This window comes from Mandrillus leucophaeus, unplaced genomic scaffold (genome assembly GCF_000951045.1).
Source record: "Mandrillus leucophaeus isolate KB7577 unplaced genomic scaffold, Mleu.le_1.0 Scaffold395, whole genome shotgun sequence".
In the NCBI taxonomy this organism is placed as follows: domain Eukaryota; kingdom Metazoa; phylum Chordata; class Mammalia; order Primates; family Cercopithecidae; genus Mandrillus; species Mandrillus leucophaeus.
In genome coordinates this window covers 1,909,283-1,920,930 of record NW_012104198.1, presented here as the reverse complement: position 1 = coordinate 1,920,930, position 11,648 = coordinate 1,909,283, and the positions used below count along the sequence as shown (strand labels likewise).

General features: G+C 52.0%; 1 protein-coding gene across 3 annotated transcripts; it reads left to right on the top strand.

Annotated features, from left to right (window-relative positions):
- Positions 1-3,253: 3,253 nt before the first annotated feature.
- Positions 3,254-8,606, top strand: MAGIX (MAGI family member, X-linked). Of its 3 annotated transcripts, XM_011991368.1 has the most exons (6): positions 3,279-3,374; positions 4,217-4,363; positions 5,157-5,239; positions 5,313-5,534; positions 5,634-5,805; positions 6,537-7,099. In XM_011991368.1, the coding sequence occupies exons 1-6, from the start codon at positions 3,326-3,328 to the stop codon at positions 6,863-6,865; spliced, it is 1,002 nt and encodes a 333-aa protein (XP_011846758.1). In that variant the 5' UTR covers positions 3,279-3,325; the 3' UTR covers positions 6,866-7,099. The 3 variants fall into 3 exon arrangements, with proteins under 3 accessions (XP_011846760.1, XP_011846758.1, XP_011846761.1); XM_011991370.1 differs by lacking the exon at positions 5,313-5,534 and having other exon boundaries at positions 3,254-3,374; XM_011991371.1 differs by lacking the exon at positions 5,313-5,534 and having other exon boundaries at positions 6,552-8,606.
- The last annotated feature ends 3,042 nt before the right edge of the window (positions 8,607-11,648 follow it).

Genomic DNA, 11,648 nt, shown 5'->3' with positions numbered 1-11,648 from the left:
GATTCAAACCAATGCCCCTCTTAGCCTCGTCCATTTATGAATACAACCCAATTACCCAGCTGGGCGCAGTGGGTCACGCCTGTAATCCCAGCACCTTGGGAGGCGGAGGTGGACGGAGTTTGAGACCAGCCTGGCCAACATGATGAAAGCCTGTCTCTACCAAAACTACAGAAATTAGCCGGGCGTGGTGGTGGGTGCCTTTAGTCCCAGCTACTCGGGAGGCTGAAGCATGAGAATTGCTTGAACCCAGGAGATGGAGGTTGTAGTGAGCTGAGATCGCACCACTGCACTCCAGCCTGGGTGACAGAGCGAAACTCCACCTCAAAAATAATAATAATTATCAGCATCATTTTTAAAAAACCCAATTACCCCTTTTAGCCTCACGTCATTCAAGGATTAAGTTAATTTCTCTCACAGTCCCACCCAATTCATTAATTTAACAAAATATTGTATTTATTTATTTATTAGAGACGAAGTCTTGCTACATTGGCTAGGCTGGTCTCAAAATTCTGGCCTTAGTGATCTTCTCACCTTGGCCTCCCAAAGTGCTGAAATTACAGGCGTGAGTCATCATGCCCAGCCTGTTTTCAGAATTTATATTTGATTTTTTAAAAGACAGGGTCTTGCTCTGTCACTGAGAGTCGAGTGCAGTGGCATGATCATAGCTCATTGTAATCTTGAAGTCTTGGGCTTAAGTGATCCTCCTGTCTCAGTCTCCCAAGTAGCTGGGACTACAGGTGCATGCCACGACACCCAGCTATTTTAAGTTTTAAGGGGTTGAGATATAATTGACTTCAATTTGATAGGTTTTGAATATGTTTATATCAGTGAAACAATCACTACAGTGAAGATACTGAACAGGCTGGGTGTGGTGGCTCACCTCTGTAATCCCAGCACATTGGGAGACAGAGGTGGGAGGACTTTTTGAAGCCAGGAGTTTAAGACCAGCCTGGACAACATAGTGAGATCCCCCTGCCCCAGTCTCTACAAAAATGTAAAAAATTTGCCAGGCATTGTGGCACATACGTGTAGTCCTATCTGTTCAGGAGGATCCCTTGAGCCCAGGAGTTTGAAGTTACAATGAGCTATGATTTGCCTGCAATCCAGCCTGCATGTCAGAATGTGACCCTGTCACTTAAAAAAAAAAAAGAAAGAAAGAAAAGAAATACTGAGTATAACTATCTCTGCCAAAAGTTTTCTCCTGCCCTTTGTATTTCCTCTTTCCTGCCCTTTTGGCCCCCTCCCTCCAGGCAACCACTAATCCACTTTCTGTCACTGTATATCAGTTTGCATTTTATTAGATTTTTATATAAATGAAATCATATAGCATGTGCTTTTTTGGAGGGTGGGTCTGGCTTCTTTTACCATAATTATTTTTGAGATCCATCCAAATCCTTCATTGTTTTTTATTGCTGAGTTGTATTCCCCTGTATGAGTATACCATAGTTTGTTAACTTATTCACCTACTTTTTTCATTGAAAATTGTTTTCTTTTTAAGAGATGGGGTCTCACTATGTTGCCCAGGCTGGTCTTGAACTCTTGGGCTGAAACAATCTCCTGCCTCCACCTCCAGCCTCCCAAAGTGCTGGGATTACAGGCATTAGCATTTTAAAAATAGAGACAATGTTTCTACGTTTTTAAAATAGAGACAGTGGTTCACTATGTTGCCAAGGCTGGTCTCCAACTCCTGAGCTCAAGAGATCCTCCCACCTCAGCCTCCCAAAGTGCTGCAATTACTGGCCTCATTTAACTATTAATGGGCATTTGGGTTATTTCCAGTTTTTGGATATTAACAAATATTATGAACTGAATTGTGTCCACCCATAAATATGTATATATATTTTGTTGTTGTTTTGTTTTTTTGAGAGAAGTCTCACTCTTATTCCCCAGGTTTGAGTGCAATGGCTCGATCTCGGCTCACTGCAACCTCTGCTTCCCGGGTTCAAATGATTCTCCTGCCTCTGCCTCCCAAGTAGCTGGGATTAAGTCACCTGACACCATGCCCGGCTAATTTTTGTATATTTTAGTAGAGATGGGGTTTCACTATGTTGGCCAGGCTGGTCTTGAACTCCTGAACTCAGGTGATTCACCCGCCTCAGCCTCCCAAGGTGCTGGGATTACAGGCGTGAGCCACTGCGCCCAGCCATAAATAAATATATGTTAAAGCCCTAACCTCCAATGTGACTGTATCTGAACATAGCTTCTTTAGGAGGCAATTAAGGTAAAATGAGGTCATTAAGGTGGAGCCCTAATCAGATAGGACTGTGGCCTTGTAAGAAACAGAAGAGAGAGATCTCTGCCTCTCTCTGTGTGTGTCTCTCTCATGCCTTTACTCTCCTTCACTCTCTTAATTCCATGTGAGGACACAGCAAGAAGGCAAGCATCTGCAAGCCAAAAGGAGAGACCTCAACAGGAAACAAATTAGCTACCACCTTGATCTTGGACTTTCCAGCTTCCAGAACTGTGAGAAACTTATGTCGTTTAAACCACCCAGTCTATGATATTTTGTTACAGTAGTTCTAAATGAATAAGACAAGAAATAAAGGTGCTATGAATATTTGTAAGACAAGGCTATGTAAACGTATGCTTTCTTTTAGATAAATGCGCAGGAGTGGAATGGCTGGCTCATATGTGTATGCTTAATTTTTAAAGACACCACCAAACTGTTTTCTAAAGTTGCAGGCTGGGCGCAGTGGCTCACGCCTGTAATCCCAGCACTTTGGAAGGCCAAGGCGGGCCTTGCCTGTAATCCCAGCACTTTGGGGAGTTCGAGACGATCCTGACCAACATGGAGAAAACCCCTCTGTACTAAAAATACAAAATTAGGGGGGCGTAGTGGTGCCTGCCTGTAATCCCGGTTACTCAGGAGGCTGAGGTAGGAGAATCACTTGAACCCTGGAGGCAGAGGTTGCAGTGAGCCGAGGTCGCGCCATTGCACTCCAGCCTGGGCAACAAGAGCGAAACCCCGTCTCTAAATAAATAAATAAAGTTGCAATATCATTTTACATTTCCACCGGCGGTATAGGAGTTCCATTTCCTTCATATCTTCAGCAACAGTTGGTATAGTCAGGCTTTTAAATTCTAACTAGGACCTTCAGCTGACAGAGTGCGGTGCCTGCAGCAGAGTGAGGCCAAGCACTCCTGCTGGCTCCCACAGCCAGGCCTCCTTGCTGGCCGCCAGGTAGGTCATCGCACGGGTCCAGGAGCCAGGCACGGGACCTGCCAGCCTCAGCCTCCAGGGCCTGGGCGGGCCGCCAGGTGAGCGCGCCCCAGAGCTCAAAATTCGTAGCTGGCTGCCCTGTGTCCACCCAGCGGACTACTGGCCATGGAGCCGCGCACAGGGGACGCCGCGGACCCTAGGGGCAGCAGAGGAGGTACAAGGATCAGAGGTGTTGGGGAAGGACAGGGCGAGTCGCCGCCACCTCTTCCCGCCTGTCTGCTCCACACCTTTTCCTTCTGACAGGTGGTAAACAGAGCGGCTCTGGCGCCTAAGTGGCGGTGGCAGGGGGAAGGGGCCCAGCGATGGAGGCTGGGCTCGAGGTCCCCCACCCACACGCACACCTGAGCGAAAGGGCCCCGCACCAGAGCAGGGGAGGGGATCTCAGAAGTCTCCAGGGAGATGTGCAGATGTGCGGGGAGGGGTCTGCCCGTGGTCACTGGGGACACCTGGGCACTCAGGGTCTGTAGTGAACTGGGAGGAGGGGAACTGGGGTCCCCTGGGGACCTGTGGAGGGGACTCTGGAGGTACGTGGGCCATGGGGGAACGGGCCCTCTGAGGGAATTCATGGGGGTAGCAGGGGTCGCCTAGGATACTTAGAGGGAGAATTGGGGGTTCCGGGGCTACGGGGTCAGGCCGTGTTCTCCCAGGATATCTGGGGAAACGGGGTCCCCTGAGATATCGTGGGCGAGGAGTTGGGCATCCAGGGTGATTGGGGGCAGTCGAGGACCTCACATGGTGTTCGGAGGAGTCCAGGACTGTTGCAGTCAAACAGCGATCTCCAGGGACACCGTGGGAGCAGGCGGGGGTGCACCGGCTACCCGCGATGGTAGGGGATCGCGTGAGAAGGGAGGGACAGCAGTGACCTCCGGAACTAACGAGGGAGTGGTCAGGGGTCGCCGGGTATCCTGAGGGCATTTCTAGGTCTTCGGGCGTCCGGAAGCGTGGGGGTTGGCCGAGGCCGAGGGTCGGCGTTGACCTGTCCCCTCTCCCGCGCAGGCCGCGGCCCCTCCCGGCTCGCCGGCCCCAGCGCCCGGCAGCTCCTGGCGCGGCTGGACGCGCGCCCCCTGGCGGCGCGAGCTGCGGTAGATGTGGCGGCGCTGGTACGCAGGGCGGGCGCCACATTGCGCCTGCGCCGGAAGGAGGGTGCGTGAAGGGCGCTGAGCCTCCGCTGGGGGAGGGTTCGGAGAGGAGCTGGGTTCAGAGGGGCAGGCCTGGGCGGTCAGCAACTACTGCCTGCCTTGGGTGGGGCCAAGGGGCGCGATTTGGGGGGCGGGGATAGGAGGGTGCTTCGAGTGGGAGGAGCCTTGGGGTTATTCTAGAATATTCCTTGAGGGTTATCACAGTAGGCAAGGGCTGCATTAGTTGAGAGTGCGGAGGTGGATCCCCGTTCTGGCCGGCGGGGCTTCGAGGGTCCTTTATGGGGAGGCGGGGCCTAGAGAGTGCTTGAGGGGTGGGGACGCAGCGAAGGGGCAGGCCTGAAATGTGAGTCACGGGGGTGGCGCCTATTGTGCCATGGGGGCGGGGCTTGAGATGTCGGGAACGGGATGTGGGTTAGAGGCTAATTAGAGGGCTTGCTATGGAAGGTTCAGGAGCCGAATTTTGGAGTAGCATTCTCCAGGGTGGGCCGAATGGTGTTACTTGAGGGATGTGTTCTGCGTGTTGTTAGAGGGAGATAGGAAGGCCTGGAAGATTATTCACATGGCTGAGCCCAGGATTGTTTGTTAAGAAGGTGGGGTCAGAACAGTTATTTGTTTGGGCTGAGAGCCTTTAAGATTACTTGAGGGGATGGTGCGTAGTTAAATGGTGGGCCAGTTTGTATATGAGCTGCAGGGGCGAGGCAAGTAGATGGGGCTAGAATGTTAACTCAGGGAACAGGTCCTAGGTAGTTTCCATGGCATGTCCCCCGACAGCCCTCTCCACCGCTTTTATCCCCCAGTTGTTAGCGTGCTGGACTCTGCGGACATAGAGGTCACAGATAGTCGCCTGCCTCATGCCACTATTGTGGATCACCGGCCCCAGGTAACATCTTATCCTTCTATTGGAGGCAACCTGCCTCAGGGCAAACTATGTACACCAGTGTCCTTTATTCCAGCACCGTTGGTTAGAGACACGTAATGCGCCTCCTCAAGTGATCCAGGCACGTAGTGCTCCGAAGCCATCCCAGGCCTCTGATCATTTCTCTGTGGAGCTGGTCCGCGGTTACGCAGGCTTTGGCCTCACCTTAGGTGGGGGCCGGGATGTTTCCGGGGACACTCCACTGGCCGTGCGCGGGCTGCTGAAGGATGGTCCAGCACAGCGCTGTGGTCGTTTGGAGGTGAGCCCTGAAGACTCTTCCATTGGTAGGTGCTATCCCTGCCTTTGTTTGGGTGCTCTCCTTTTGCTTTTCCAACACGACTGCGTTGCACTCTTCCAGGTCGGGGACCTTGTACTCCACATCAACGGAGAGTCAACGCAGGGCCTCACCCATGCCCAGGCCGTGGATCGGATCCGAGCTGGAGGCCCCCAGCTCCACCTGGTTCTTCGTCGGCCTCTGGAGACCCACCCTGGCAAGTCTCGAGGGGTGGGAGAGCCCCAAAAAGGAGTTGGTGGGTTTCCCAGGGGAGAGAAGTCAGAGATCAGTGAGGAGAAGAGAGAGGTTCACAGAGTGGAGAGGCTGAGATTCTGGGTGGGAAGGGTTTGGTGATCTCTTTGGGGAGGGTCTGCAAGAGGTCATGGTATTCTCACAAGTAAGGGCAGGGAGGGGCACAGGGTCCCAGGATAGGAATAAAGCAGGGGCAGGGAGGGGTGTCAGTCCCAAGGATAGGAATTTCAGAGGGTGGGCTTTCCAGGTACTGGGGAGAGAGAAGGAAAGGGGTCTAGGATAAAAGCAAGTGTTTGGAAGGAAGGGTCTTAGTTCTCAGAGGGGAAGGCAGAATGGATCTTAGCGTTCTGATCCACTAGGTAGGGGGGGGAAACTGGATGGGGATCCAGAGGGTAGGGGGTCTAGTTCTGAAAAACAAAGGGTTGGTGGTTTGGGAGTCAACGGAGGTGGGATGAGAGAGGAGAGAGCAAGGGATCCTAGATGAGAGGCGTTTGATTTCCTTTGGAGATTGTGGGAAATGATTTCTGAGGGGCATGTTCTGGATCCAGGAGGGGAGGGGTCTCGGGAAAGGAGGTGTCGGCGTTGTGAGGGGTGGTGCCGATCCCAGAAGGCCTCGAGGGGAGATTTCTCTAAGGGCCAGGGTCTCATCTCCCGCAGCCTTTGGGTTCTCCTGTCCACCCTCCGCCAAAGGCCCGGATTTCCTTTCCCTACTTCACCACCCAGTCTAATCCGTAGTCCCGTCATGGCTAGATCGCAGCCCAGATCCTGGAGGGCCGGAGGTAACGGGGTGTCGCAGCAGCAGCAGCACTTCCCCAGTTCAGCACCCTCCATCCCGGACGACGCTCAAGAAGACCCGGGGCAGCCCAGAGCCTAGTCCAGAGGCGGTCGCCGATGGCCCCACGGTTTCTCCTCCTGAGCGCTGCACTGAGGATCCCAACGACCAGATCCCGGGTTCCCCGGGGCCCTGGCTAGTGCCCAGCGAGGAACGGCTCTCGCGGGCCCTAGGGGTCCGGGGGACAGCGCAGCTCGCTCAGGAGATGGCAGCCGGAAGGCGGAGGCACTGAGCCTACCTCTGACGGCGCGGGGCTCACTAGTTACCGCCCAACCTGGATCTGGCGCGTGTGGCCGCCGGGCACTTGGCACTTCCCCGAGAGCTTCCACTTGGTCTGGTCCCCCCTCCCGTTGCGCAGTGGCTCTGCCCGCACTCCCCTTGCAGCGTCAGTGGTACGACCCTTCCAGCCCGGCTAGCCTGCGCTTCTGGTTCTGGGAGGGAGAGGTAATAAAATGGTTCGATCTGGTCTTGACTTGCCAGGCGCTCGAGGCGGGGTGGGGCTGCCCAGGCCACTCTGTAAAGGAGCAGGTGGGTTGATCCTGCTTCGAGTAATCGCTAACTAGCTTCATGCTGCTGCTTTCCTGCTTGCACATGGATCTTTGCTTCCGCTGGTCCTCAGCCTGGCGTGGTTTGTTTTTCTCTTCCCCGTCTCCTGCTCCTCTCCTTATTCATCAATTTCACCTTTTTGGAGGTGTACAGGGTCTCACACATAAATTATTCTGCATGGCATGGAGAATGCAGAGGTGAGCCTGTCGTGGCGGGACTGCACCAATGTATCCACAGTCCTGTCTCGGAATCATCCAGACCCTCAACTGACGTCGGGATAGCAAGGCTAGAAGCCTAGAAGCAGGGCGGCTTCCTTCGCCAGGGACCTCTGGTCTCCCATTTCCGGCCTAGTCTGCCAGCTTTTGCTGGCACATAGGCTACCACTCTCCGGGCATCGGCTGGGGCCCTGGATCCCCCTTTGGGGCGGAGCGGGGAAGGTGTGAGTCAGCGCCCCTGGGCGGGCCGGGCTAAAAAAGGTTGTTAGAACCTTTGGGCCGTGCCCCCATTTTCCGTACATGGTGAAGAACTGCAGCCGGGCTTGTGTGCACTCGCCACATACTGGGCGTTCCCCGCACGGGAGAGGCCCAGAGTTTCCTTCACCCTGCGAACAGAGCCCCGCAGCCAGGGCTTATATGGCCAGCGGGACTCCAACCGGGGTAGCCGCAAGGAAGGCACTGGCAGAGGACAGAAATGTCCAGTCACCTCCGCTGTCACCACATCCTGAGCACTCAGCCCCATCCCCCGCCCCAGGAGGGAAGCTGTGGTCTGACGGAATAGGCAACTTTCGCCCCTGTGGGGAGGGGACGGGGAAGGAAGAAATAATTTAAAGGATCCGAGTGCGAGAGTCCAGGTGGCCTTGGAGAGGAAAGAGGAACGGCGAAGACAAGCTGCGAGCTGGAGAGTGAAGAGGTGAACACTTGAGTGGTTAGAGCTGTAGATAGACATTGTGGGGAAGTGTGCCAGGGTGGCTTCCAGCTACCCCTGACTTAGAGCCTGGTGGAGATGTGGTTCTTCAGAAGTTAGCATAGGGCTCAAGAGCCCCAGTCCTATAAATACAGTCACACCCAAGAGACTAATAATAGTAACCCCGGCCACCATGTACTTAGTTTTATCCCTGCTACTGGCTCTATTGCAATATTTATTTTCATCTACAATAGTTGCACATCTACTCAACAATCCGAATATGTCCATTTCACAGAGGAGGAAAGTGAGGCCCAGGGAGTGCAGATAGCTTGAGAGAGGAGGATCAAAGCAAGATTTAATCAAGGCCTGATTCCCAAGTCTGTCCTCTTAATTTCACCTGCATTGAAACCCAACTGTATACATTGCACTGTGCTAGGTACTGTGGAGATGCTGGAGGAACAAGACATACAATTTGTCTTTGTGTAGCTGATGTATGTAATGAGGGTAGACAGATGTCAGACAAAAAAGACAAGAAAATGAATAACTAAAAAACCAGGTCAGTCGTGGTGGCTCACACCTGTAATCCCAGCACTTTGGGAGGCTAAGGCTGGTGGATCACAAGGTCAAGAGTTCAAGAGCAGCCTGGCCAAGATGGTGAAACACCATCTCTACTGAAAATACAAAAATTAGCCGGGTGTGGTGGCAGGTGCTTGTAATCCCAGCTACTCGGGAGGCTGAGGCAGAGAATTGCTTGAACCCAGGAGGTGGAGGTTGCAGTGAGTCAAGATCACGCCACTGCACCCCAGCCTGGGTGACAGAGCGAGAATCTGTCTCAAATAATAATAATAATAATAATAATAATAATAATAACCAGACATGGTGGTTTGTGCCTGTAATCCCAGTACTTTGGGAGGCTGAGGCGAGTGGATTGTTTGAGCCTACGAGTTTGATACCAGCCTGGGCAACGTAGAGAGACCTTGTCTCTACAAAAAGCTTAAAAATTATCTGGGAGTGGTGGCTCATGCCTGTAGTCCCAACTACTTGGGACTCTGAGGTGGGAGGATCACTTGAGCCCGGGAGGTCAAGGCTGCAGTGAGCCATGATTGCACCACTCCACTCTAGCTGGAATGGCAGTGAGACCTTATCTCAAAAAAAAAAGAAAAAAAAAAAGGCCAGGCATGTGGCTCATGCCTGTAATCCCAACACTTTGGGAGGCCGAGGCAGGTGGATCACCTGAGGTTGGGAGTTCAAGACTAGCCTGACCAACATGGAGAAACCCCGTCTCTACTAAAAATACAAAATTAGCTGGGTGTGGTGGCGCATGCCTGTAATCCCAGCTACTCAGGAGCCTGAGACAGGAGAATCGCTTGAACCCGGGAGATGGAGGTTGCAGTGAGCTGAGATCATGCCATTGCACTCCAGCCTGGGCAACAAGAGCGAAACTCCTTCTCAAAAAAAAAAAAAATTAAATAAATAAATAAATAAATAAATTCAGAGAGAAGTGAGAGTCATGAAGCTATGAAGCTAGCAAAAGGAGGTTATATTGTGGGAGATGATGGTGGGCTTCTGGCCTCTGAAAACATAACTCTTGAGCTGGAACCTGAATGACTAGAAGCCAGGTATATGAAGCACTGAGCGAAGGGCATTGACAGCAGGGGGAATAGCAAGTGCAAAGGCGTTGAAGCGGAACCAGGTTTGTCTTGTTTCAGAAATTCAGACGTGTCCTCGCAGAGTTGGCAAGCACATACTTATCACTGGGAAAAGTATGTTTCATCCCTTCCACTATTCACTCACTCTTCAGGCAAGCGGGGCTGAAAGAGGGGAGCTCTTTCCTTAGTTTTGAGGGGCCTTGTGTTGGCAGAGAGAGCAGGCAGGCCCTTGGGTTGAATCCTCCTGGCCATCCAGTTATGATTCTCCCCCACATCAAATGAGATGAGAATAAAAACAACATCTAGTCTGGTGAGTGTGTCCCTCAGGGTAACTCTGGGATCCTGATTCCAGGAGACCAGATGCATGTCTTAAATGCAGAAATTAAGGCTGAGCTGGGGGAAATTACTTGCTCAAAATAACACACTTAGCCAGGTGCGGTGGTTCACACCTGTAATCTCAACACTTTGGGAGGCCAAGGCAGGAGGATTGCTTGAGATCAGGAGTTCAAGACCAGCCTGAGCAACATAGCGAGACCTTGTCTCTACTAAAAAATAAATACAAACAAAGTGTCTACAAATGTCACTCAGCCTTGCACCCCAGGAGCCATTCATTCATCTTGCCTGTCCCCCAGAAATAAACTTTCCTATTCCTCATGTACAATTGTGCTGACTGGCCCCTCTCTTCAGAACCAGGAAACTGAAGGCCAACATTTAGGGCTAGGACTTCCTTGGGATTGCAGAACACAGAATCAGACCTTGGGCTCTCTGGGCTCTAACACTACTACAAAAAATGTTTTTTTAAATAGAGACAAGCTCTCACTACGTTGCCCAGGCTGGTCTCAAACTCCTGAGCTGAAGTGATTCTCCCACCTCGGTCTCCCAAAGTGCTAGGATTACAGGCATGAGCCACTGCTTCCGGCCTCGGGCTCTAACACTAGAAACAATGCTTGCCCTATTTCTGAGCAACTCAGTGCTCACCAATCTCTGTTCTCACACAGCCTTTACACTGGCAGGGTCTTATCCTTATCACTGCTCAGAGGTTTATTCCACTGTCCGCAATCCATTATCCAAAACTCTGGAGAACAAAAAGCTCTGGAAACTGATGGTTTTCCCACAAGATAGACACTATTTGGTTGCAAAACCTGACCTGATCTAATGAGGAACAATTTTCTTTCTTTCTTTCTGTTTTTCCTTTTTTGGAGACAGGGTCTTACTCTGTTGCCCAGGCAGGAGTGCAGTGGTCTGATCATGGTTCACTGCAGCCTTGAACTCCCGGGCTCAAGCAACCCTCCCACCTCAGCCTCCCGAGTAGTTGGGATTACAAGGACGCGCCACAATGCCTGGGCTATTTTTTTTTTCTTTTTTTCTTCCTTTTTTTTTTTTTGAGATGGAGTCTTGCTCTGTCACCCAGGCTGGAGTGCAGTGGCACAATCTCTGCTCACTATAACCTCCACCTCCCGGGTTCAAGCAATTCTCCTGCCTCAGCCTCCTGACTAGCTGGGATTATAGGCGTGCACCACCACACCCGGCTCATTTTTTTTGTGTTTTTAGTAGAGATGGGGTTTCACCATGTTGGTCAGGCTGGTCTCGAACTCCTGATCTCGTGATCTGCCTGCCTCGGCCTTCCAAAGTGCTGGGATTACAGGCGTGAGCCACCGTGCCCGGCTGCCTGGGCTAATTTTTTAAATTATTTGTAGAGACAGGGTCTCACTATGTTGCCAAGGTTGATCTCTAACTCCTGGGCTCAAGCGATCCTCCCGCCTGAGCCTCCCAGAGTGTTGGGATTACTGTCATGAGCCACTGTGCCCAGCGGAGGAACACTTTTCAATCCTTACCCAGTTATTGTGAACATTCATACCTTTTCTTGAAGACATACCATTTTGTTTGTTTGTTTTTGCTTTTTTTTTTTTTTTTGAG